Here is a 26,615-nt window from a genome sequence, read left to right on the forward strand (position 1 = left end):
CATTAGTGGAGATGCAGGGATGAAAGCAAAGTACTGCAACTACTGGAATTTATTTTTGAGTGCTAGAGAAACTCAGCAAGTCTGGCAGCATCTCTGTAGAGATAAAAGAGTTAATGTTTCAGGTCTGTTATGAGTCTTTGGAACTCTGGAGATGTGAACTCCAAAGGAGCAGAGAGGCAGAGGCTGAATCCTGATGCATTTTGAGGAAGGGTTTGAAAATAATGAATCATCTTAAAAAAAAATGATATTGCATTTAGTTTTCAGTGTTCATTTTTCAACAGTATGAGGCACAGATTGGTTTAAATGTTCTCCCAATTCATTAAGTACAGTAATGAAGATTGATGCAAGATCAAGGAACATAAAAATGCCACCTCCTTTAGTTTTGATAACACATTGAGATTGTTGAAGAGATTTGCAATTCCATGTAAAGTAACTGCAGTAGGCGTATCTTCAGTGATTTAGTTTCCAGAGAGATGCCTAGCCTGTTGAGTAAATCTATGAAAAAGGCACAAATGAAAGTTGACATGGAGCCTATTGAAATTTAGATTTTAAGTGAGTGGATTTGTAATAACATTATTGTATTCCGTTCACAAAGTCTGGTTTTTCTAATCAGCATTAGACGAATATTAATGTCAACAGTCAATGAAAATCAGAAGAAAAAAGCAAATTGTCTAGAGGTTGCATAAACTATTTGATCATTCCCCTTAATATTATTCTTAAAAGAACACTCTTAAAGGAACCATGTGATGATCAATAAAATGTTGGATAAAATTTGAACTGAATTAAACTGCAAGTTGCAATCACCCTGGCATGAGTAATTTGTGCAGAACAATTTGTTGCAGATGATTGGAGGGTGCAGTCACTTCCAACTAAATGTTGTCTTCTGTTGTGCAATAGTCCTCCTGCTTTAGAGGTCACTATGGTTAATTCAATTTGTTGTTCCTGACAGCATTACGCAGGCAGGTTTTCATCAAGCTGAGGTCTTGCAGCAAGTGTGGAGAGCACTGAAGTATCCTAATAAGAGCAGAGGTTTAAATTTCAAATTTGGTGTATTCGTAAGAAGTTGTAAGGAATGGATATCTAAAATATTAAGATGATACGAGGGTTTCTGCTTCAGCTGCTCTTTTCAGGCAGTAAATTCCACCTTCTGGGCAAAATGAATTTCCTATCAGCCCCTCTAGATCTTCTGCCCCTTACCTTAAATCTATCATTGATTCATCTACAAGGGAAAGAAGTTCTGTCCTGACTATGCCCCTCAATTCATCTCAATTATGTCCCTGCGTAATCTCTGCTCCAAGGAAAACAAGATTCAAAAAGTGTGGCACTGGAAAAGAACAGCAGATCAGATTGCATCTGAGGAGGAGGACAGTCAATGGTTTGGGCATAAGCCCTTCATCATGTGTCTGAAACATCAACTCCCCTGCTTCTCAGATGTTGCCTGACCTGATGTACTTTTTCAGCGCCATACTTTCTTTCAACTCTACAATCTTTCTTCATAACTACAATGTCAACCACATTGCTTAGAGTCTGAGGCCAAACCACGTTTGGATAGCAAGTTCCTTCCCTAAAGGATATAGTGAACCAGATTTTTATTTAAACAATGGGTTCAAGGTCATCATTAGATACAATTTAAAATTGCTATTAGGTTTAAATTTCACCATCTGCCATAGCAGGATTTGGTCCCCAGAACATTTGCTTGAGTCTGAATTAATAGTCTAGTGATAATACCACTAGGCAATTGACTTCCCCTAAGTCTAGTCTTGCAATATTGCAATATTTGAAAGGAAATTCCAATGATTTGTTTGAACATATTTGTTGCTTCTCACACTGAGAACCATAAACCTTTGGAAATAAAAACCAACTGCTGGAAATAATCAGATCTGGCTGCATATACGTAGAGAGAATGCTGGGTTAACATTTCACATCTGCAACCTTTTATACAGAAATAGGGAACGTTATGACCCTGTGAAGAAAGGGAGAAAGGACAGAAGCAAAGTCATGTGGAAAGGTGGGGGCAGAAAAATTATTGACATAGGACTGGTTTTGTTTACACTTTTGCCGCCTTTGCTTTCTATTTTCCTCGTATTTGGTCATATGCTTTTGCTCCTCTGTCTTCACCAAAGCCCCATACACTCCTTCAGGTGAAAACTGATTCATTCATGGCTTTCAAAAGGGAGTTGCATATTTGCAGGAAACGGGCATATGGAACTAGCTGTGTAATCTTGCTGAGAACCTGCATATGGTGCCCTCCTAGCTGTAAATATTACATGATTCCTAACTGTATGTATTTCTGAAGCAGACTGTGAAGTGACACCTTTGCCAATTATATACTTTTGCAATCCAAGGAAATAAAAGTTGTTGATATTTCATCAATTCTGTTTTGTAATGTAAATCACATTTTTAGTTATTTTTGTCTTGCAGAGTTTATCTCATTGTGAACTGATTACAGATGATGGTATCCGTCACTTAAGCAACAGTCCCTGTGGCCATGAAAGACTTCAGGTTGTAGAATTGGACAATTGTCCCCTCATCACTGATGTGACACTTGAACACTTGAAGAACTGTCACAACCTGGAGAGAATAGAATTGTATGACTGTCAGCAAGTCACTCGGGCAGGAATCAAAAGAATAAGGGTAAAGGACAATTTAGGCTCAATTTCTTCATTTTTGACTAACAGTGTACCAGATTGAATTTTAGTGCTTGAGAATTGTGGTAAATTGAATACCTGGTGTTATACTGACCACATTGGCCAGGCAAGTCTGATTTAATTATCTATCTGGTCTTTAGCCAGCTTAGCCCAACAAACTTATGTAAATTTGTTTCAGCACTAACTGAATTTGATGTGACAATTGATGTAACAATAGTCTGTGTATGGTTACTCCTTGAATAATAATTTTTCTGAAGTCACCATGGAAAAGAGATTGAAAGGTCATCACCAAAAGAGGGAGAAATTGAAAAGGAATTCTAATTAAAATTGACAGCAAATGAGAAAAAGGAATTAGTGTTCAAGATGATGCAAAATAGGCAGAATTGGAATATAGTCCTCGAGATGTACAACACGGAAACAGACCCTTCAGACCAACTAGTCCATGCTGACCAGATATCCCAACCTAATCTACACCCCTTTGCCAGCACTTGGCCATATCCCTCTAAACCCTTCATTCATAAATCCATCCAGATGCCTTTTAAATGTTGCAACTGTACCAGCACTTCCTCTGGCAGCTCATTCTATATATGTAACCCCCCCCCCCCCCCCCGCGTGAAAAATTTGCCCCTTAGGTCCCTTTTATATCTTTCTGCCCCCCCCCACACCCAAACCCATGCCCTCTAGTTCTAGACACCCCACCCCAGGGAAAAAGACTTTGTCTATTTATTCCTATCCATTGCCCCTCATGATTTTGTAAAACTCTGAGGTCACCCCTCAGCCTTTAATGCTCCCAGTGCCTCATATTTAATACTATTGACTGCAATGGAATTGAACATTAAGCATTGTGACCAACCCAACAGTGCCTACAGTGAATTTCTAGTCCCTTATTTTCTAGACATAAGGGACAGTGTGATGTGTCGAGAAACTGACCGAACAAAGATTGACTGGTTTCAACTTAAAACCACTTGTTGATTTTCTGTTACATAAAATAATGGAAATACAAATTTCTGCAGTACATTTGAGCATTTTAAATCTACAAACCTGGAAAGTGTAGACCTAATTAAAGTATTGACACAATTGTTTTAACTCATTGGCCTTAATTTTAGTGAGAGTACAGTAAAGGTCCACATGAACTTGATAGCAGGTAGTCAACTGAGACATCAGCCACATTTAAATAAAACTTTCTGGACTCTTTTCTGAAATACAGTCAAGAAGCACAAATATTAGACTTTGAGCTGTTTGAGGGGTCACACATTGTGCATTAGGAAATTGTGTCAAAAATGAACTTGGAATTACATTTGGTTCTGTTGCTAAAATTTATTTGGATAATCAATTTGTGCAACCAGTGCAGTTGGGCAGTATAATAAAAATCTTTTCATCAAAAATAATTCTTTGATATATTTAGAAGTAAATAGACGTGTTAACTCTGCTTTCTTTCCATAGATGCTACCAGATCTGCTTAGTGTTGCTAGCAATTTGTTTTCATTTCAGATCTCCAGCATCTGCAGTTCCTTGTCTGATATATAAATACAAGTGTTCCTTGATATGGTCTGTTGTAACTATTGCAAAGAATAAGCATTTTAATAAAGGTGTCCCATCCTCCACCAAATTTAAATGCATTGGGGGAAATAATTACAGAGGAACCTCGATTATCTGAAGGTCACGGGCAGTATTTCATTCGGTTAATCGAATTCCAGATAATTGAACGCCAGATAACTTAGTTTAGCCGCCTTGCAATCTTGCTGGATAATTGAATGTCGAATGATCGAGGTTCCTCTGTACAGTTTAATTAGTGTGCCCTAGTCTGTTCTTAATTTGAACAGACTGACCTAGCATCAGAGATTGCAGATAACACAAATAGATTATGTTTTGCACTAAATTTTATTGATTCCACCCTGATTATGACGACTGTGGAGAGAAAAACAAGGTTTGAGCTATCAGGCTTGTTCAGTATTTCTTTTTATAAATCAGATTTCCAGCATGTACAACATTCTGCTTCCCTATTATTGTATGAAGTGCTTTGTGCTTTCTTCACTCTTTCTAGGCCCATCTACCAGACATCAAGGTTCATGCTTACTTCGCCCCAGTTACCCCTCCACCTTCAGTGGGAGGTAGTGGACAACGGCTTTGCAGATGCTGCATTATCCTTTGACATGAGACTTTGCAATTAAGAAATACTGTGAAAGTGACTTGTTCTTGCACTTGTGATCTGGAGTCTCCAAATAGGGGAAAAGCTCTGGGAGGAAATCACTACACAACCTGATTTACCTAACTTTTTGTCAACTTTACTGAAAATAGCAAAGTTAATGGAACTAGGTGAGAGAAAGGTCTAAACTTGGACCAACTGTTAAAGAAAAGTGGGGGGGGAATAAATGATACAAGATCCCATGAAATAATAAAAATTCCGATGCAAATACTATGACCTCACTACCATCCCCTACTATTACTGCTGAAATGAAGACCATACTTCGAAATTAGCATTCAACAATGGTACAGACTGCTTCACTAACCAATTGCATTGTGATGTGTCACGCATGTAGCTGATGAAATGACATTGGTTAATGGGCCCCAGGCCTCAACATTGTAGAGATTGGGATAATTTTATTTCAGTACATGTAGCTGTGGGAAGTTTGCTGTTTGGCAGCACTTTGATTCACATAATAATGAAACTGCATCTCTTCCATTAAGACCGACATTCTCGGTACACATTAGCTAATTTGATAACTGCATCTGTTGAACATCTTGTTTGAGCAGGATACAAATAAGTAATCTTTTGTGAAAACATAATTGGTTTTATCTGAAGTGACTTGTGATATTTAACTGGATCTGAGTAAGGCATGATTATTTCTAGGATTAAAGCCAATTTTAAAACTTTATCTGCATATCACAGTACAAATGTAATTTTGGAATTCTGAATAATATGCAGTAGTCAGCAAATGTTTTCTGTTCATTTCTGCATAGGCACACTTGTCTTTTTACAGCAGGAATGGTAAAAATATTTAATCTAAATTGCTGTAAAATACCTTTATCCTAAATCTGGGGGTGAAAAGGTTGTCAAATATCAGTGTATAAATTCAAAATTGATAAACTAGATTCTTAGCAAATGTTTATAGCTTTACTGTAAATCTTGCAATCTTACCATTAAATGTACCTTAAAAATGGAATAAAGTAGTAATTCCAATTTCTTTGTCTAGTACTTCTCTACAATGAAACCTGATGGAATCCAAATTTATAATTAAGGGGAGTATGCAGTTAAAGTTTAAGTACACTAGAGAATTGAGTGATTACATGAACAACCACAGCCTTTAATGGTAAAAGATAAAAAACTATCAAATTAAAATCAGTGTATACTTATATTCCAGTTGTAATGCAAAATAATTATACATTTAACATCTATCATGCTTTTTTAGATTGTAGTTTTCAGTGAACAATTTTTCTAAGTTTGTAGAAGTCTTATCAAATAGACAGGTCTTAAATAATTTTACCAAAATAAGTTGTTAACAATTGGCCAACTGGTTAAATGATAAGCCAGGTTTACAGAATTGTATTTGATTATTTTATCAGTCAATGTTACACCTATGTGGGTTTGTTGCCAACATGGTGAGATAAAGTGTACACATGTTTGTTGAGTACCTCCTTGGTTACCATGGATGTAAATGCTCAATTAAAATTCAGAAAAATCTAGCTCTTAACTGACAGTTGTCAATTTTATTCAATCCATAAATTTATGTAAAAACTAGTTTTCAAAATCAACAATCATGAATTGCATGAGTTTTAGGGGCAGGTTAGTGGTTAGCACTTCTGCCTCACAGCACCAGGATCCCAGGTTCGATTCCAGCCTCAGGTGACTGTGTGTGGAGTTTGCACATTCTCCCTGTGTCTGCGTGAGTTTCCTCTGGGTGCTCTGGTTTCCTCCCACAATCCAAAGATGTGCACGTCGGGTGAACTGGCTATACTAAATTGCCCATAGTGTTTGGTGCATTAGTCTGAGGGAAATGGGTCTGGGTGGGTTACTCTTCAGAGGGTCAGTCTGGACTGGGTTGGGCTGAAGGGCCTGTTTCCACATGGTTAGATTCCCCACAATGATTAAATCTCAGACAAAACCGAAATGGAGAAACTCAGGTGTGTCAGAATCTGTAAAGAGAGAGTTAATGTTTTGAGTCCAGTAACCCTTTTTCAAAATGAGACTCCTCTCTTCAGGGAAGTCGGGAGATAGAAAGCAAGAAATTAGCTGGTTAGTCCAATATCTGTCATGGGGAAAATTTTAGAATCTTCAATTCATTCTTGTAGCATCCTCATGGTTTTGTGAAATCACGTTTGCTTTAAGTTACTTGCGACGTCCTGAAAGAACTTTAGAGGGTGACTGGAAGACATACAATACTTAAACTTCCTGGAGACATTTGACATGGTGCTAACATAAGTTACACCATGTCAAATGGTGTAACCTCTGTTAGCACCAAATAAGAGCATTAATGTCGGAGGGAACATTAACATGGATACATAATTTGTTGACTATTAAAGCAGAGACAGAGCATAAATGGGTAATTTTCACGATGAATTAAGGACATCCTGCCAATGGCTCAACTGTCCATTTGAAGTTAACATTTCCTGGGCAATTCCCATGCAACTCAGGTTCCTACGGTCTCTGCTATCGAGATCAGAATATTGGCTAAAATGTTGAAAAGAAAAGGTCCTAAGAATCCCTGAATGTTAACAGATGAAAAACATCAAAAGGAAAGTAGTCTTCACTATGTTGACTGCATGGGTATATCTTTCAAAAACATCTTCACCAATCTGTGTTCTTCCGACATGTTAACAGATACAAAAATCAATATATACTGCATTTTCTGTGGAACTGCTGTTACTATGAGTGAACACTTCAAAAATACCATTTTAGTTTTTAATTTTTGTTCCACATGAAATACAGGAGTTAAAAGATCCTGGAAATCTTAAAATAGTAAAATGCACTGCATATCAGCAGGCATCTAGAAACAAAAAGCTAGTGCTTCATGTAGGACTCTGCTTTGCTATTTAATCAAGATGGCATAAGCCAAATTTAGAATATTTCACAACCCTCGGTTAAATGCCAACATTCCACAGTGTTGTACAGAATTGATAATTAAACTACATGGACATTTGCTGTCACATTAGTGTTAGCATTACAGAGAGTTTGAGACATTTGCAAAATATGATTTTAATCATGTGATATTAATTATGGGATAAATTCACCAAGTCAAAACTAAGTTGCTGATGTTTCACAAGTTAACTAATCTAATTACAAATTGCATCCCAAACAGGAATCTGTTAAAATGTGTTTTGTTCTTGGTATATTTAAAAGCAATTTTGACAACCAACAAGTTGAAGTGAACAGCCAAACTAACAAGTTTATTTTTACCTTTGGTAACTTCTAATCATTTTTAATCAGTTTGCAAATTTTGTGATACAATCATGGCAGGTGGGACTTGAACCCTAACCTCATGGTCCAGAGGCAGGGATATAATCACTGTGCCACAAAAGCTCCTTCCTTGACTTGTATACATAGTATTAAGCTGAAAATTCTCATTTGCCAACTAATTCATTGTAATCCCATGAAAAACATCTTAAAAGTAAGCAACTTGATTTTATTAACGTATCAGTGCAGTGAGATTTGGTCACATAGGCACAATTATGACTTGGAGAATCATTGGACACAACATTTTTTTTTTAAATACAGCTTTCAAAAGCATAGGATTTGATTAATGGAATTTACAAATTTGTTTTTAATAATGCAGAACATACCTTTCCTCTGATCTAACAGCAATTATGATTTACAAACAAAACTGAGAATCTCCTTGCTTTATTCACAACTGCTGTTTATCTACAGATAAAAGGTTTGACACTGAACTCAAACAATAAAAATTACAATGTTCAAAACAAATAAGATCAGTTTTTATATATAAAAAGCCATGTGACCTTAAAGGAAGCAGGAAAAAATATATTTAATGTGCAAGCTGCAACTTTAAATTAAACAATGTCCTGATTCGAGACAGGAATTGAAATCACAACATTTTTATATAGTTTTTCTCTTTTTAGAATGCAAATTAGCAACTGCACTATATGATCTTGCAGATACAGTTCTATAGAGTGAAACTAGTATCTTGAAGGCAGTAAAATGCATTACAGCACAAAGTAAAAGGCAAACATTTAAAAAAAACATGGCATACCTCAACAATCTCAAAACCAATAATCAAGAAACTAGACAGTTAAGGTGAAGCAGAACTGCTTCAAAATTAGACTATTATTGTGCAAATCTGGATCTACTGGCCATTTTCCTCCTCGTCATATTTATGAAGACCACTTTGAACCATAATTTCTGGACGTTCAGGTCTACCCTCAAGCTTGCTGCATCCTACACATGCAAGGAGGGTGCAGATTGGTGGCAGTGATATTTCCAGAAATTTCAAACTCACAGTAAAGTAACTGAACAGTCAAGCTGTGTTTTCAATATGAAACATTTTGTACAGTGAAGTCAGATTCTAACATTTAGATGAATTTGCTCAATGTCCTTTGTCATAATAAAGATATCTTCTATATGCAAAAATGTAGTCCAGCTTAACTGCTAAATGGGACAGGTTACTTCAAAATGACATGGTAGCCTTCACTATTTTCAGCTGTAAAATAGAAAAAAAAGATATGATAAATCTGCTTAAAATTAGGTTTGCACGTACAAACTTTGAAGAAAATTACAAACCTTTTATCGTACTGATTACAAAGCAACTTTCATCTTGGAGATTGTGAACCATCTGCAAAATATTTTCAAAATGAACACAGCAATTAAGAATATTTGAAAATCTCTTACATTCAAACTAGAATGTCCCTTTGGTAATCAAACACCCTGATTGATATTTCTAATTATAACTGACACCCAACCGCACTTATTTTATTCTGAAATTGACAGATTATGATCACCCGGAAACTAGTGGAAAAAGGATATCTTCATACTAGAGACTAAAGATAAATTCCGTTCCCAAGAATCATTGGAGATGGCCTCTTTCAAATTCAATACAATTTCCTCAAATTAAAAACAAGTTTTTTAGCGTCTGAGAATTTTTTTCTAAAATACTGTTGGCTTTGTTGGTAGAATGCTCAACTCAGTTCTTGATTCACAATCCATTCCCAACAATTGCAATGTACAAAGATGGTACCACGGATGAAATTAATGCTTGCTCTGCCTATTCAGGTTGATAGTGAAGAACGTTGGCATTATATGAGGAGGAACAAGGATGAAGAAATCTGGAGAAACAGTGGCTGCACATGCTGAGAAGCATTTATTCATGTGGAGGATAAGTATCAACCTAGGCTGCTAGGATCAAATAGCTCGTGTCTGTGGTGTGACTTCTATTTACCTCAATGTCCAAGTGAACACACAGGCCCAAATAAGGACTATCCATTTCAATTGTTTTGATATCTTTGTGTGTACAGAACAATTTTATAAACCTCACTTATAACAGGACAGATCTTGAGTTCTAACTTATCTTCACAATATAGCCTATAATCACTTGTTTAATTCCTTGCACCCAGTAATAAAGGTGCAAGTAAAATATTCATTTGCAGAGTGAAAATTTGAGTATAACTACTGATAGCAGTATGGCATGTCATGGCCAAAAGGTGCATAAATATCAAGTGCATGCAAAACATGATTCTTGGAGGCATCTTATATATCACTATCTACAGTATTAACGTCTGAACAGGATTGATTTCCATCAGACCACCTTGTGCATAAACAGCAGTTAAAGAACTCATCTATTTTAAATTTCATTGCAGTCAAAAAGCCTGTTCAATGCCTTTAGCAATATAGGTATCAATGAGATTTCTTTTGAACCTAAGAGATCCCACCTGTTTCCATAGAAGGAAACACCAGGTTACATGGTGATTTGATGACTTTACTGTCAAAGGTACACACTTGAACATAATTCCAGATCCAAGGCAAACATTGTTTATAATTCATATCAATTTCCACCTACTCCAACAACACTCAGTTCCACTTACCATCTTCAGTCTTAACTCCCCAGTCTCTAAACTCATTGCTTTTTTACTATCCAGTACTGGATGGGCGAAAGTTTCATCCATGCCAGGGAGACTGAAGCGATTATCTTTAGTCCCCTTGATAAGCCTCCCTAACTACCAATGTCACTCCTCTGAGGCTAAACCAGAGTGTTTACGACATCAAATGATTTTCCAAATACAGCTGCACCATCACCAAGATGGTCTATTTTCAGCTTTAAAGCATCACCACTCTCCAGCTCTTCAGTTCAATTGCTTCCACAGCCCTTTTCTATGTTTTTAGTACCTATAAATTTGAATATTCTATTATACTGGCTGTCCTCCCATGTTCTATCCTCTGTCAACTTGAGGTCATCCAAAATTCTACTACCTATATCCATAATAACAGTAAGTCATGTTCCACCACCTAGGTTTTGCTAAGCTACACTAGCTCCTGGTAAGCAATGGCTCCATTTTAAAATGTTCATATCTCTTCCCAAATGTCAGTGTTCCCCAAATTCTTGATGATCCATAACTTTATTGTCCCAACCTTCCTTATTGGCTATGCTTTCAGCTGTCAACACCCTATGCTCTGGAATTCCATAAACCTCTCAATTTTGGTTTTCTGACCAAATAGACTGGTATGGCACCTTCTTGTTCTATTTGGTTCCTGTGATGAATTTCTGTAGTACATCTTTTAGATAGTACACACTGCTGTTACTGAGCATCGGTGGAGGGGGGAGTGGATGCGGTGCTTATCAAGCAGGCTGCTTTGGCCTGAATGGTGTTGAGCTCGAATGTTGTTGAGGCTGGACTTATCCACTCCTGACTTGTGCTTTCAGGAGTCAGGAAGGGAGTTACTCACCACAGTATTCCGAGCCTATGACCTGCTCTTGTAGCTACTGCGTTTATGTGGCGAGTCCAGTTGAGTTTCTGATCAATGATAGCTCCCAGGATTTTAATAGTGAGGGATTCAGTAATGGTAACATGATTGAATGTCAAAGGGCAGTGGTTAGATTGTCTCTTGTTGGTGATGGCCAGAGCCTGGCATTTGTGTGGTGTGAATATTACTTCCCACTTGCTAGCCCAAGCGTGGATATTGTCCAGATCTTGTTGCATTTGGACATGGACTGCTTCAGCATCTGTGCAGTTGTGAATAATGCTGAACATTGTTCGCCAATGATTGCACAATCCCACTTCTGACCGCATGATGGAGGGAAGGTCATTGATGAAGCAGCTGAAGATGGTTGGGCCTAAGACACGACCCTGAGGCACTTCTGCAGAGATGTCTTGGAGTTGAGATGACTGACCAATAACCACAACCATCTTCCTACATGTCAAGTATGACTCTAGTCACTGCAGAGTTTGCCCCCAATACCCACTGATTTCAGCTTTGCAAGGGCGTTTTGATGCTCTTTGCAGCCTTGATGTCAAGGGCTGTCACACTCACCTCACCTCACCTCTGGAATTCAGCTCTTTTGTCCATATTTGAATCAAAGCCGTCATGAGATAGGAGATGAGTGGCCCTGTCGGAACCCAAACTGGGCATCACTGTGCAGGTGTTTCTTGATAGCACTGTTAATGGCACCTTCCATCACTTTACTGATGATCGAGAGTAAACTGATGGGACAGTAATTGGCCAGGTTACATTTGTCCTCCTTTTTATGTACAGGATGCATTTGGACAACTTTCCATGTTATAGGATAGATGCAGCTTGGCTAGGGGAATGGCAAATTCTGGAGCACAAGTCTTCAATACTATTGCTGGAATGTTGTCAGGGCCCTCCAACTGTTGCTTGATATCACATGAAGTCAATCAAATTAGTTGAAGGGTACTATCTGTAATGCCAGGGACCACTGGAGGAGGAAGAGATGGATCTTTATTCCACACTTCTGCCTGAAGATTGCTGCAAAAGCTTCAGCCTTACTTTCTGCATGTACATGTACATAAATGCTAATATTTAACTGGCCAGGCTCTATCATTGAGAATGTGGAAATTTGTGGAACCACCTCCTCCTCCAGTAAGTTGTTTAATTGCCCACCACCATTCATGACTGGATGTGGCAGGACTGCAGAACTCAGATCTGGTCTGTTGGTTCTGGGATCACTTAACTCTTTCTATCACTCGCTGCTTATGCTGTATGGCATACAAGTATTCCTGCTTTGTGGCTTCATCAAATTATTATGCTTATTACAAACTGAAAACACTCCTGTCAATGCAATTGTTTATGCTAATTTTCAAACATTTAGTCATGTTCAACTTGCTGATCAAAAAAGTGAAGCAGTTCAAGAGATTAGAAAGATTAAAGCATATGCATTGGATAGGCCTATTGCCATTGCTTTATAACCAAGAAAATGAATTAAAAACACAAAACTGATCCCATTCCTAAATTCTTCCATGCTAGTCAGGAAGAGGGACCTTCAGGCTAAAGTTGCACAGTCTGAAAGGCAGCTCTTGCCAGTCATTGTTTACATGGAGTCTCGTGTAACCTCAGGCCTTTTAAGTCAGTGTGCTGCCACTGAGATAATGCTGATATCTACATTCTCATGGGGTAAAAAAATTAATTAATACACAAAGTTAAGAACTATCCCAATTGAGCTTGTTAACGAGAGTCATAGACATGAAGGCAGTTACTGAACTTCGTGGAGAAGTTTCTCAGACTTTTAATGCAACAAAATATCCACTCACCTGATCACTAACGAGAACATGAATACCTGTAGGACCCTGTCTGTACACCTGGTTTATCTGATTTTGGGATATACTAAAGATAGCAGCAATCTTTTTGGCAAGTTCTGCTGTTGTTAGTTCTTCCAGGTAGATGGCATGGTATACTAAAATACAGACAAATAGAAGAATGATTAAAAAAAAATGTACATGTACATAAATGCTAATATTTAACTGGCCAGATAGAATAATGGTTACATTACTGTATTAATAATGCAGATGTTTGGACTAAATCAAGAGAGGAGTGGTGGATTCTTGATGTGGCAATTTAGAGTCATATAGCATAAGAACAGACCCTATGGTCCACCTCGTCCATGCCAAGCACATTTCCCAAACAAAACAAGTCCTACTTACTTGTGCTTGGCCAATATTCCTTTGAACATTTCCTATTAATGTCCCTATACAAATGTCTTTTAAATGTTGTAACTGCACCTGCATCTACCACTTCCCCTGGCAGTTCCTTCCACACACGAACCAGCCTGTGCATGAAAATGTTCGCCCTCAGGTCTATGTTAAATCTTGCTCCTCTCACCTTAAAAACAAGCCCCCTAGTTTTGAACATACCTACTCAAAAGAAAAGACCTCTGCCATTCATCTTATCTATGCCCCTCATGATTTTCTAAACCTCTATAAGGTCACCCCCTTAACCTCTTACACTACAGTGCAAAAAGTCCCAGCCTATCCCTATAACTCAAACCGTTCAGTCCCAGCAACAGCCTGCTAAGTCTTTTCTGAACCCTCTCCAATTTAATACCCTTCCAAAAGCAGGTCAACCAGAACAATACACAGTACTCAAGAGAGGCCTCAGTCAATATGACTGGCTAAAAATATAAACAAAGCCTGACAGTTAACTGTCAATTGCTGTTAACTCCTGCAGTTTCCATTGAGAGGTCTCTACTAATCAGCATTCGCTTGTCAAGCAATCACTGGGCAAATGTTGTTTTGCCCATCAAAACTGCTCTTCTTGCAAATTGTCCTGATGTGAACAACACAAAAAGCTTTGACAAAGAGTGTGTCTGTTTCAATAACATGCAAGTTCTGAATGATCTAAATATTTCTCAAGATTAACATTTTCATATTTTTGCAGGATACTGAGCATCAGCTACACCCTGGCAGACAAGAGTATAGCAAGACTGACAAGGAAGCAGTGGCCAGTCATAACTTATCTAGTTTATCTAAACAATCCCAGATTTAAAGAGCAAATGTATTCCAAGCTGATAGCTTGATAAACTTGGACATAGCACCACAACTAAAAATTAATAGTATTACTTTTTGATAAAGGTAAACTCTGCATTGCTGACTATAAGGGATCCTCAAGCTTTACTGCTGTGGGAGATACTCCACTACATACTGTGCTATTCCTTCTCCTTGATTTAGTGAAGGGAAGTAACTTGTGATTTTCAAATAAATCAATAATAAAAAGCTGGCACTAGCAAAGCTATATTACTCTAAACTCCATGATTAATTAACATTTATTATCTTAGGTCAGGATATTTCCTTCTCCGGTGTGACATTAACTTGTTCGTCACCACTAAACCCAAAGCAACTCTTCTCTGCCCGCTAAAATGACCTGACAAACTACATAGTTGTGTCAAAATATACAAACAGAAGTACACAATGAAAGCTAGATGAATCCCACCTCATTCAGCTGTTCCTGCAATTTTATAATAACATTTTAACAAGTACCTATACACATGTTTCAAACAAATTCTGTATTTCATGATGAGAGGATTCAATGAGGTTTCTCTTTTCTCACCCAAACATTGCAATGAGCTCTGGATTAGTCCTCCCACCACTCCCGTACAGACTCACCTCTTTCCAACACGCCTCCCCCTACACAGAGATACCTTCCTACCCCATTACTCAACCCTTGCTACCTACCTGACTTTAATGTTCGGGAAGGGAGCTGAAAAGTGATAACGATGGTAGATTGAAGGGAGTTATTCTCCTGCCTGGGCCAGAATGGTTGGTTCAGCTGGAGTTTCTCCTTCAGTAATTGGAGCTGTCCTGTGCCAGCAGCAGTAGAGAGATGGTGTACTGCAGCTAGGCACAATGTAGACTGCACATGCCCTCCACACCTCCAAAACACAGTGTCTCAGACTGGTGACAGATGTTCAAAAACAAAAGGAGGCTATGGTGCTGAATGTTAGCTCCCCTTAGCCAGAGTTCAGGGAAAAAAAAAATGTCTGCCTTTGTGCAAGGGTGGGAAAGTTCTGTAATCCAGAAAATCCTGTCACACAATATCTGGAACATTTATACACAGGGATACTAAATGGCTTGAGCAAAAGAGGTCCTTAGTGCATCTTTACAACATGTTAGTCACTACGTTGAGCTATGTAACCAAAATCTTAAAGAGAATGACCATGTAGCATAAGTCTTAAACATAACTTGTACTCAAGGCCTCCTGTTCTGGAAGCAGTTATCAGAGTTGGGGTTACAAGAGAATGCAGAGTTCTCTAAAGTCCTCCTTAGGAAACCACTGTCTCTACATTCATATCATTGAACAGGTCTCAATACACCCATCAAGTTTACATCAACTGACATTCTTCCAGAACATGCATTGGAATATCTGGAGTTATATTCAAGCAACATCCAAAGTAGTTTGTGAATTATAGGAAACAAAATGATATAGTTAACTATCTAGTTGTGACTGCACCATCGATAACACCTTCCTCACCTTAGTGATGATCAAGACTAGGTCATGAAGCTTTAATTGGCAAGGTTGGATTTATCCTGCATTTTGTGAACGATATATTGCACAATATTACACATTGCTGGGTAGATACAAGTGCTGTTTCTGTACTGGAACAGCTTGGTTAGGGCAACAGTCGATTCTGCATTCTGTTGACAGAATGTTCAGGGTCAACAGTCTTTGCAGTCTTTAGTGTTTTTGACAATTTTCAGATGCCAGATGGTGTAAAATTGAATAAAGATTGGTACCTGCAATGTTGAGGACCAGTGGAGGAAGCAAAGATGGATCATCCACTCAAACGTTAGTACTAAGTCCTATATGACTACACTGGACTCAAAAGGTAACTCAGTTTTTTTTCCTCTCCACAGATGACGCCAGATCTACTCAGCTTCTCTAGCATTCTGTGCTTCTTTCAGATACACATCATCTGCAGTGTTTTGCTTTTAATGGATCATTCACTCAGCACCTCTGGTCAAAGACTATTGTAACCACTTTAGTTTAGTCCTTTCCAGTGTTATGTTTGGTTCCCATGTAATGGTTGGAGATTTTTAAAGCCTTCTCATTCGGTTAGCTGTTTTATTGTCCAACATAATTCAATGATGGATGTAGCAGGATTGCACAGCTTAGACCTGATCTATTGGTTGTGAGACTGCTTAGCTGTCTATCATATGCTGTTTTTGATCACTGGCATGCAAGTAGTCATGTTGTAGCATCGACAGTTGACATCTTATTTTAAAGGTCAGCCTGGAGCTGCTCCTGGCACATCCTCTGCACCATTCATTGAACCAGACTTGAACCTTAAGCTTGCTGGTAATGGGAGAATGAAGAATAAATTGGGCCATGAGATTATAGAATCCAGTGAATACAATTCTGCTATTGATGGCTCACAGCACCTCAAATGGCAAGTTTTGAATTTTGAGACCTATTAAGAAATTATCACACAGAGTATCTTCAATGTGAAGGCAGGATTTTGTTTCCGAGAACCATGCATTAGACACTCCCCTCAATGACATATTGGTAGATGTATCTGCAACAGATAGATTGGTGAGGACAGGGTCAAGTAGGCTTTCCCCCTATTGTTGGTTCCCTTATCACCTGACACTGACCCAGTCCAACAGTTACATCTTTTTGGGCAACTCAGTCGGTAATACAATTGATCCTTCTAAGGGATGACTATTGAAGCCCCTCAGAGCTGAAAATGTGTTGCTGGAAAAGCGCAGGTCAGGCAGCATCCAAGGAGCAGGAGAATCGACGTTTCGGGCATAAGCCCTTCTTCAGCCCTATTGAAGTCCCTCATCCAAGTACATCCTGTGCACTTTCCACTGATCAAGAACCATTTACCCATCTTTCCTTGACAATCACTGACATTAATCATTACTGAATCGTCCATACCAAAATTCGAGTGAGGGGCGGTATCCAAGTCAATCAGAAAATTGACCTGGACCAGCCTGTGGTTAACTCTCATCTCCTTAAAAACAATCTGCCATCTCCAAGGATAATTCATTTGATGAAGGCAGACTTGCCAGACTATGTATAGCTCCACACCCAAAGCTTGACAAACTTCTAAGACAAAACAGCCCACTTGATTGGAACCTGATCAGTCACTTTCAAATCTCTCTACAGTGGCAACAATGTACAAGAAGCACTGTAGCAATTCACCATATCACCTTACAAAAAAAAAGGTTCTACCACCTAGGAGGACAAGGGCAGCATGAAAACACCATCACCCACATGGCCCGAAGTCACATACCACCACTGATCCTTCAGAGTTGCTGATCAATATTCTGCAATTTTCCAACAGCACTATGTACCTATCTGTCAATGGACCTCAACAGTTCAAGATGACTACCATGTTCTCAAGGACAATTAGGAAATGAAGAATAATGGTTGTCCTGGCCAGCAAAGCCCATAACCCATGGATCAAATAAAAATGGAAGCCTATACAGCTCACTTCTTTTTAAACACAGATTCAAAAGCACTGTTTAGGCACTCAAATGCAATGACAAGCCATTCTAAAACTTACATACAAACAAGGATAGGACATTCAGCCCTCTGAGCCTGTCCAGTCATTTAATAAGATCATGGATTGTAACCTCAAATCCACATTCTTCATTATGCCTGATAATCCTTTCAACCCCTTGTTTACCAGGGACGTTATGTATCTCTGCATTGACAATCTATAAAGACTCTGCTTTCACAGTCTTTTCGATGAGAGTTCCAAAGACTCAATCCTCACATTTTACTGCATCCCTACTTTTAAAATGGGCAATCCTTATTTTTAAAAGGGTGACCTCTAGTTCTAGATTTTCCCATAAAAGGAAACCTCCTCTCCAGATCTACCCTTCAGAATCCTATTTGGTTCAATCAAGTTTACTCTTACTCTGGTAAATTCCAGAAAACACAAGCCTAACCCTTTAACCTTTCGTGATAAAACAACCTGTCCATTCCAGATGTTAGTCTGGCAAACTTTCACTGAACTACAACCAATGTATTTACATCCTTCAAGATGGCCGATACCATATGTAATGCTCCAGTCTGATCTCACTGACACCCTGTATAGCTGAAGCATAACCTCCCTACTTTTGTATTCAATTCACCTCACAATGAACAATAACATTCTATTAGCTCTTCTGACTACTTGCTACTGTATGTACTTATTAACATTTGCATTTATGCACTAGGCTACCCAGACCATTCTGAATCTCAGAGCTCCACAATCCCTCATCATTTAGATATTTTTAAAATATTCTTCTTGAAAATATAGACAATTTCACATTTTCCCTCATTATACTCTATTTGCCATATCATCACCTTCTCATTTAATCTATCAATATCCCTCCATTCATCCTCTCCAAAACTTTCCTATCTGCGCCATTAGTAATTTTTGCAACTATTCCTTCATTAAAAGTCTTTAATATAAACTATAAAGAGATGATGTCCCAGCAAAAATCCTTATGACGAGCCATTTTGCCATTAAGAAAAATACCAATTTATGTATTTTTTGCTTCCATTTTGTCAATCTTTGAACCATATCTATGTGCTATCCTTACACTAAGAGTTTTTATTTCTGTAATGACCTTTAATATGGCACTTTATCAAACACCTTTTGAAAATCTAAATACAGGACATTTACCAGTAACCCTTTTTCCACAGATGTTACTTCTCCAAATTACTTTAATAGCTTGATTTAACATGATTTCTCTCAAACCATGTTGATTCTGCCCAATTACCATGAATTTATCTAAGTTTCCTGCTATAAATTTAGTAATAGCTTGTAATAATTTTCCTGACATTTTAAGCTAACTGGCCTGTAGATGTTTGTCTTCCTTTTTGAAGAAAAGGAATTATACTTGATAGTTACAAAGCTAATGGGAAAGACAGCATTTCCCAAACACTTCCAGTATGATTCAATTTTCACACTTCAGACACCATATAACTGCAGATAGTAATTTGCAGGGGTCTGAGAGTTCTTCAGGATACTGGAGGGGACCATGCAGTTGACTGCAGCTGGAGGTGGGCAGGATGGCTTCTCTCACAAGGGGTGAAACGAGCTGAGCATGTCCCCAATTTTTCCACACCGTCTCTCCCTTCACATCACCGCTCTTCCACCAGTCCAGTCCATTTTATATTGGCTTTGGTTAGCTTTGTCCATGACAAGTTTGGCACTCAACACAGACATGTCAGATTGTACTAGGGTGCCTCTTATGCAACAGGCACTGTACAGGTTTTAGCGTGTTTTAATGTTGGGGCACTAGATTTTAGATTAGATTACATTACAGTGTGGAAACAGGCCCTTCGGCCCAACAAGTCCACACCGACCCGCCGAAGCGCAACCCACCCATACCCCTACATTTACCCCTGCACCTAACACTACGGGCAATTTAGCATGGCCAATTCACCCGACCTGCACATCTTTGGACTGTGGGAGGAAACCGGAAGAAACCCACGCAGACACGGGGAGAACGTGCAAACTCCACACAGTCAGTCGCCTGAGGCGGGAATTGAACCCGGATCTCTGGCGCTGTGAGGCAGCAGTGCTAACCACTGTGCCACCGTGCCGCCCATCTCTATGCGCAACAGCTCTATGACCACCAAATGTTATAATAATTACTCTGATACTGGATATGATAATGTAATTCATCATTTGCCATGACAAACTGAGATCAGAAGACAAACTTTGACAGGGGCGGAGCAAGAGGGTGGAGCAAGTAGGCGGAGCCAGAGAATGCAACATATAAATCTAAAAGAAAGGGAAGGAATGGGAGTGGGTTCACAATCTGAAGGTGTTGAACTCAACATTCAGTCCAGAAGGTTGTGAGGTGCCTAGTCTGAAGATGAGAATTTGGTCCTCCAGTTTGCGTTGTGATTCACTGGACCATGCTGAGGACAGAGAAGTGGACATGCGAGCATGATGCTGTGTTAAAATGACCAGCAATGGGAATGTCTAGGTCATGCTTGCACACAGACCAGGAGGACCAGTTCCAAAAACGTACAACCCAGATGGCCTCCTTCTTCAAGGACCGCAATTTCCCCCCCCAACGTGGTCGACGATGCCCTCCACCGCATTTCTTCCACTTCCCGTTCCTCTGCCCTTGAGCCCCACCCCTCCAACCGCCACCAGGACAGAACCCCACTGGTTCTCATCTACCACCCCACCAATCTCCATGTACAGCGCATCATCCGCCGTCATTTCCGCCACCTCCAAACGGACCCCACCACCAAGAATATATTTCCCTCCCCTCCCCTATCAGCATTCCGTAAAGACCACTCCCTCCGTGACTCCCTCGTCAGATCCACACCCCCCACCAACCCAACCTCCACTCACAGCACCTTCCCCTGCAACCGCAGGAGGTGCAAGACTTGCGCCCACACCTCCCCCCTCACCTCCCTCCAAGGCCCCAAAGGAAACTTCCATATCCGCCACAGATTCACCTGCACCTCCACACACATCCTCTACATCCGATGTGGCCTCCTCTATATTGGGGAGACAGGCCGCCTACTTGCGGAGCGTTTCAGAGAACACCTCTGGGACACCTGGACCAACCAACCCAACCACCCTGTGGCTCAACACTTCAACTCCCCCTCCCACTCCACCAAGGATATGCAGGTCCTTGGACTCCTCCATCGCCAGACCACAACAACACGACGGTTGGAGGAAGAGCACCTCATCTTCCACCTAGGAACCCTCCAACCACAAGGGATGAACTCGGATTTCACCAGTTTCCTTGTTTCCCCTCCCCCCACCTTGTCTCAGTCAAATCCATCGAACTCAGCACCGCCTTCCTAACCTGCAATCTTCTTCCTGACCTCTCTGCCCCCACCCCAGTCTGACCTATCACCCTCACCTTGACCTCTTTCCACCTATCGCATTTCCGACACCCCTCCCCCAAGTCCCTCCTCCCTACCTTTTATCTTAGCCTGCTGGACAAACTTTCCTCATTCCTGAAGAAGGGCTTATGCCCGAAACATCGATTCTCCTGTTCCCTGGATGCTGCCTGACCTGCTGCGCTTTTCCAACAACACATTTTCAGCGCTGATCTCCAGCATCTGCAGACCTCACTTTCTCCTCACAGACCAGATGTGTTCCGCAAAGTGATCACACAGTCTGAGTGTGGTTTCTCCAATGTAGATTTTGCCACATTGGATGCAGCGAGCACAATACACAATTTTAGAAGAGGTAGAGGTGAAATGCTGCTTCACCTGAAAACAATGTTTAGGCCCTTGGACGGTGAGCAGGGAGGTGAAGGGGCAGATGTTGCACCTTCTGTGATTACATAGGCAGTATTGGTGGTCAAGGAATGGATTAGGGTGTTCCCATAGGGAACGGTCCCTGTGAAATGCAGATAGGGAGTGTGATGGAAAATGATGTGTTTGGTGGTGGCTTTCTGTTGGAGTTGTCTGAAATGGCAGAGGATGATCCTTTGAATTCTGAGGCTGGAGGGATGAAAAGTGAGGACAAGGGGACCCAATCACACTGTTGATTGTGAAGGTAAGGGGCAAGGGTGGAAGCATGGTGATAAGTCAGATGCAGTTGAGAGCCCCCTCACCAGTGGGTGGGAAAACACTTATGGAAGAAGAAAGCCACATCAGCAGCACTGTTTTGGAAGGCGGCATCATCCGAACAGATACGACAAAGGCAAAGGAACTAGAAGACTGGGATGGAATCTTTACAGAGCATGGGGTATGACGAGCTGTAGTGAAGGTAGCTATGGAAAAAATGCCAATCTGCAATTATAACCTGCACTTGGCTACAAACAAGTATTTCACAGGAACACAGCAGTAAGTCACTAGGCTTGTACCATGCAAGAAATCAGGTTCCACTTTCCTGTATGCATCTCTTAACCCTCAACCTGCCTGCCTATAAAAATCTAATTCGGCCCCGAATAGATTGAAAGATCTAGTCTCCACCATATTCCGTGGAAGAGAATTCCATATTATAACAACACAAGGAAAAAAAAACCTCATCTGTCTCAACAGGGAAACTTATGTGTCAAGTAGGTGACTGGTTTTAGCTTTCCCCACAACGGGAAACATCCATCTGGTATCTATCCCAATCCATCCTCTTAAAGTTTTATGCACATTAATAAGGTTACCTCTCAGTCTTCGAAACTCAAATGGACATAGTTGAAGAGGTTAGGCCTTTCTTCATACGATAAGCCTCTAAAACGAGTCAAGGGGAACCTTCTCTGAACTTCTAAAGCAATTTTATCTCCAAATGGAGGAAACCAGATCTATACGCAGTACTCCATATGTGCTATCAAACAGTACAGCTGCAGTCAAGCTTCCTTACTTTTCTACTCCATTCTCCCTTGCAATAAACAAAGATATTCCATTGTCTCCATAACGGCTTGTTAAAATTGTATACTAACTCTAAAATTCATTTACTAGGATATACAGTTCCCTTTATATCACTGAAGTTCTGAAATAGCTCTCCATTTAACAATCACACAGCCTTTCTCCTCTTCCTGCCAAAACTGTCAATTCATAGTTACCCATTTTTTACACCATCCACCAGATTTTGATCTGCTTACTTCACCTGTCAATTTACCTTACAGATAATCTATGTTTATTCATGGAACAGCTCCTTGATAAGTACGTACCTATCAGGCAGGGAGAAAATGGTCAAACGAGGGAGCGGTGGTTTACTAAACAAGTTGAATCTCATGTCAAGACGAAGGCAGCGGCTTATGGAAGGATGAGATGTGAAGGTTCAGTTAGAGCGCTCGAGAGTTACAAGTTAGCCAGGAAGGATCTAAAATGAGAGCTAATAAGAGCCAGTAGGGGACATAAGTCATTGGCAGCTAGGAACAAGGAAAACCCTAAAGCTTTCTATACGTATATCAGGAATAAGAATGACTAGAATAAGATTAGGGCCAATCAAGGACAGTAGTGGGAAATTGTGTGTGGAGTCATGGGAGATAGGAGAAGCGCTAAATGAATATTTTTTGTCAGTATTCACACTAAAAAAGACGTTTTTGCCAAGGAGAATATGGAGATACAGGCTACTAGACTAGATAGGGTTGAGGTTCACAAAGGAGGAGGTGTTAGCAATTCTGGAAATGTGAAAATAGACAAGTCCCTATGCTGGATGGGATTTATTTTAGGATTCTCTGGAAAGCCAGGAAGGAGATTATAGAGGCTTTGGCTTTGATCTTTGTCATCATTGTCTACAATGAAGACTGGAGGATAGCAAATGTTGCCGCCTTGTACAAGGGGAGTAGAAGCTGAAACTTTATTGCTGGAACAGCACAGCAGGTCAGGCAGCATATAGGGAACAGAAGATTCGACGTTTCGGGCACATGCCCTTCTTCAGGAATCCCATGCCTCTGTATTTTGTGCAATAGCCTACCATGGGGAGCATGTGCCCGAAACGTCGAATCTTCTGTTCCCTAGATGCTGCCTGACCTGCTGTGCTGTTCCAGCAATAAAGTTTCAGCTTTGATCTCCAGCGTCTGCAGACCTCACTTTCTCCTCAAGGGGAGTAGAGTCAACCCTGGCAATTATAGACCAGTTAGCCTTACTTCGGTTGTGGGTAAAGTGTTGGAAAAGGTTATAAGAGATAGGATTTATAACCATCTAGAAAGGAATAAGTTGATTAGGGATAGTCAACACAGTTTTGTGAAGGGTAGGTCGTGCCTCACAAACCTTAGAGTTCTTTGAGATGGTGACCAAACAGGTGGACGAGGGTAAAGCATTTGATGTGGTGTATATGGATTTCAGTAAGGATTTCATAAGGCTCCCCATGGTAGGCTATTGCACAAAATACAGAGGCATGGGATTCAGGTTGATTTGGCGATTTGGATCAGAAATTGGCTAGCTGAAAAAAAAACCAGAGGGGAGTGATTGATAGATGTTCATCCTGGAGTTCAGTTACTAACTGTGTACCGCAAGGATCTAATTTGGGGCCCCTGCTGTTTGTCGTTTTCATAAATAACTTAGATGAGGGCGTAGAAGGATGGGTTAGTAAATTTGCGATGACACTAAGGTCGGTGGAGTTTTGGATAGTGCTGAAGGATGTTGCAGGTTACAGAGGGACATAGATAAGCTGCAGAGCTGGACTGAAAAGTAGCAAATGGAGTTTAATGCTGAAAAGAGTGAGGTGATTCACTTTGAAAGCAGCAACAGGAATATAGAGACTATAGAGACTAATGGTAACATTCTTGTTAGTATAGATGATCAGAGAGATCTGTGTCCATGTGAACTGAACCCCAAACGTTGCCACCCAGGTCGATAGGGTTGTTAAGAAGGCATATGTTATATTGGCTTTTATTGGTAGAGGGATTGAGTTTCGGAGCCATGGGATCATGTTACAGCTGTACAAAACTCTGGTGCGGCAGCACTTGGAGTATTGCATGCAGTTCTGGTCACCACATTATAGGAAGGATGTGGACCCTTCGGAAAGGGTTCAAAGGAGATTTACTCGGATGTTGCCTGGTATAGAGGGAAGGTCTCATGAAGAAAGGCCGAGGGACTTGAGGCTGTTAGAGAGAGGAAGGTTGAGAGGTGACATAGAACAAACAAGATAATTAGAGGGTTAGACAGGGTGGACAGAGAGAGGTTTTTTCCTCAGATGGTGATGGACAGTACGAGGGGACACAGCTTTAAATTGAGTGGTGATAGATATAGGACAGATGTCAGAGATAGTTTCTTTACTCTGTAGTAAACTGCAACAGTATAGACTTGCCAACTTTAAGGACATTTAAATGGTCACTGGATAAACAAAAGGATGATAAAGGAATAGTTTAGGCTAGATGGACTTCAGATTGGTCTCAGGTCGGTGCAACATCAAGGGCTGAAGGGCTTGTAATGCACTAATGTTCATGTCTTGTTGACAATTTCCTACAACTCGGCATCATCGGCGAACTTAGCAAACGTACATTTGGTACTGTCATTCAAATCATTGAGAGAGTGTAAATAGTTGAAAACTCAACACTAATCCCTACGGCATATTAGTTATAGCTTGCCAACCTGAAAATGACCCATTTATTTCTGCCTCCTGCTCTGTTAACGTGTATACAATATTCCTTAGCCTTATCAATAGCTCTCAATCTAAAACAAAAGGACATCAATCATTTTACAGTTCTAGTTGCTGATTTGAATCAATTCATAGTAGTAGGATGAGTAGTAGTGGAGGATAGGATGCAAGCTCTTAATTGCCACTGGGCAGCAAGGACCAATTATAGTATTGAAAAATGGACTGGAAATGTTCCTACCAGGAAATAATTCATTATCTTTATTAGAAATAAAAGGATAATGAGAAAAGTTGAAACAGCAGGCTTGCTTACCATATATTGCACGACTGTCTCCCTCTCCATTTTCATTATCTTGTGAGCTAGTCAGCTGTGAAATACTTCTTCCATGCTGCGATTCTTGGCAAACATAGATGGTTAACCTTGGTCTAACGGACCTGCATTTGATAATAATAATTAGATAATATTAGCATAAGTCATCAGGGAGCTTATTGTGTTAAAACCTGGTGAATTATTCTCTTTAAAATCATAGCTTGACGCATGACCACTGTTAAGACTGTGGCTTTGCATGATCTTCTATTGCTGGCCTGAGGCACATATAGGGAAAAAAAGCAACAAACTAATGAAAAGGCCACACAACACCTGAAGCTAACACCTTTGTTAAACATCCAACATTTACGAAGAGACTACTACACCCAGAAAATAAACTGTTCTTTCAGTTTGTCTTCAGCCATGTTGACAAACAGAATATACTAAGTTTAAAGTCATAGCATGACTGCTGTAAGTTGGCTTTAGTATAGTGATGGAACCAAACAGATGTATTCACTATCATTACAAGAGAGTCAAACATGTTATCACAACTACTTGTTTGATTTGAGAGTCAAGAGAAAGGGGCATCAAAGTTAAGAGTTTAAAAAGACAGAAGTAAATCAAGCAGCAGCAACTGGGAGATAGAAAAGCAGTTTCAAAAGCACAAGAATGTAGTAGGAATATAAAAACCACAAATTTTAGATCTTCGAGTACAGCTGAAATAGCAAACAACGCAATAATGTTTGTACA

The 26,615-nt window shown here is 39.9% G+C and overlaps 2 protein-coding genes across 13 annotated transcripts in view; one reads left to right on the top strand and one right to left on the bottom strand.

The window, feature by feature from the left end:
* The window catches only part of fbxl2 (F-box and leucine-rich repeat protein 2), a 184,473-nt gene extending 178,644 nt beyond the window's left edge, over positions 1 to 5,829 (top strand). For all 3 annotated transcript variants that reach the window (XM_087986131.1, XM_043688900.2, XM_087986132.1), the window contains exons 14-15: positions 2,422 to 2,634; positions 4,693 to 5,829. In XM_087986131.1, coding sequence (XP_087842257.1) covers positions 2,422 to 2,634; positions 4,693 to 4,800 — 321 coding nt within the window. In that variant the 3' untranslated portion in view covers positions 4,801 to 5,829. The remainder of the gene's footprint in view (positions 1 to 2,421; positions 2,635 to 4,692) is intronic.
* Positions 5,830 to 8,248: 2,419 nt separating this feature from the next.
* LOC122549303 (upstream-binding protein 1-like) overlaps positions 8,249 to 26,615 on the bottom strand; it is a 145,565-nt gene continuing 127,198 nt past the window's right edge. For 9 of the 10 annotated variants that reach the window (XM_043688891.1, XM_087986130.1, XM_087986128.1 and 6 more), the window contains 4 exons: positions 25,872 to 25,993; positions 13,359 to 13,501; positions 9,379 to 9,430; positions 8,249 to 9,298 (listed from right to left, as the gene is read on the bottom strand). In XM_043688891.1, the coding sequence (XP_043544826.1) occupies positions 9,261 to 9,298; positions 9,379 to 9,430; positions 13,359 to 13,501; positions 25,872 to 25,993 (355 nt within the window). In that variant the 3' untranslated portion in view covers positions 8,249 to 9,260. Of the gene's footprint in view, positions 9,299 to 9,378; positions 9,431 to 12,120; positions 12,291 to 13,358; positions 13,502 to 25,871; positions 25,994 to 26,615 lie in introns of all 10 variants that reach the window. The other variant, XR_015756928.1, reaches the window with a different exon arrangement.

The sequence above is a fragment of the Chiloscyllium plagiosum genome, unplaced genomic scaffold, assembly GCF_037043375.1.
Source record: "Chiloscyllium plagiosum isolate Xiang-an unplaced genomic scaffold, Cpla_swu_hap1 HiC_scaffold_4, whole genome shotgun sequence".
Taxonomy (NCBI): domain Eukaryota; kingdom Metazoa; phylum Chordata; class Chondrichthyes; order Orectolobiformes; family Hemiscylliidae; genus Chiloscyllium; species Chiloscyllium plagiosum.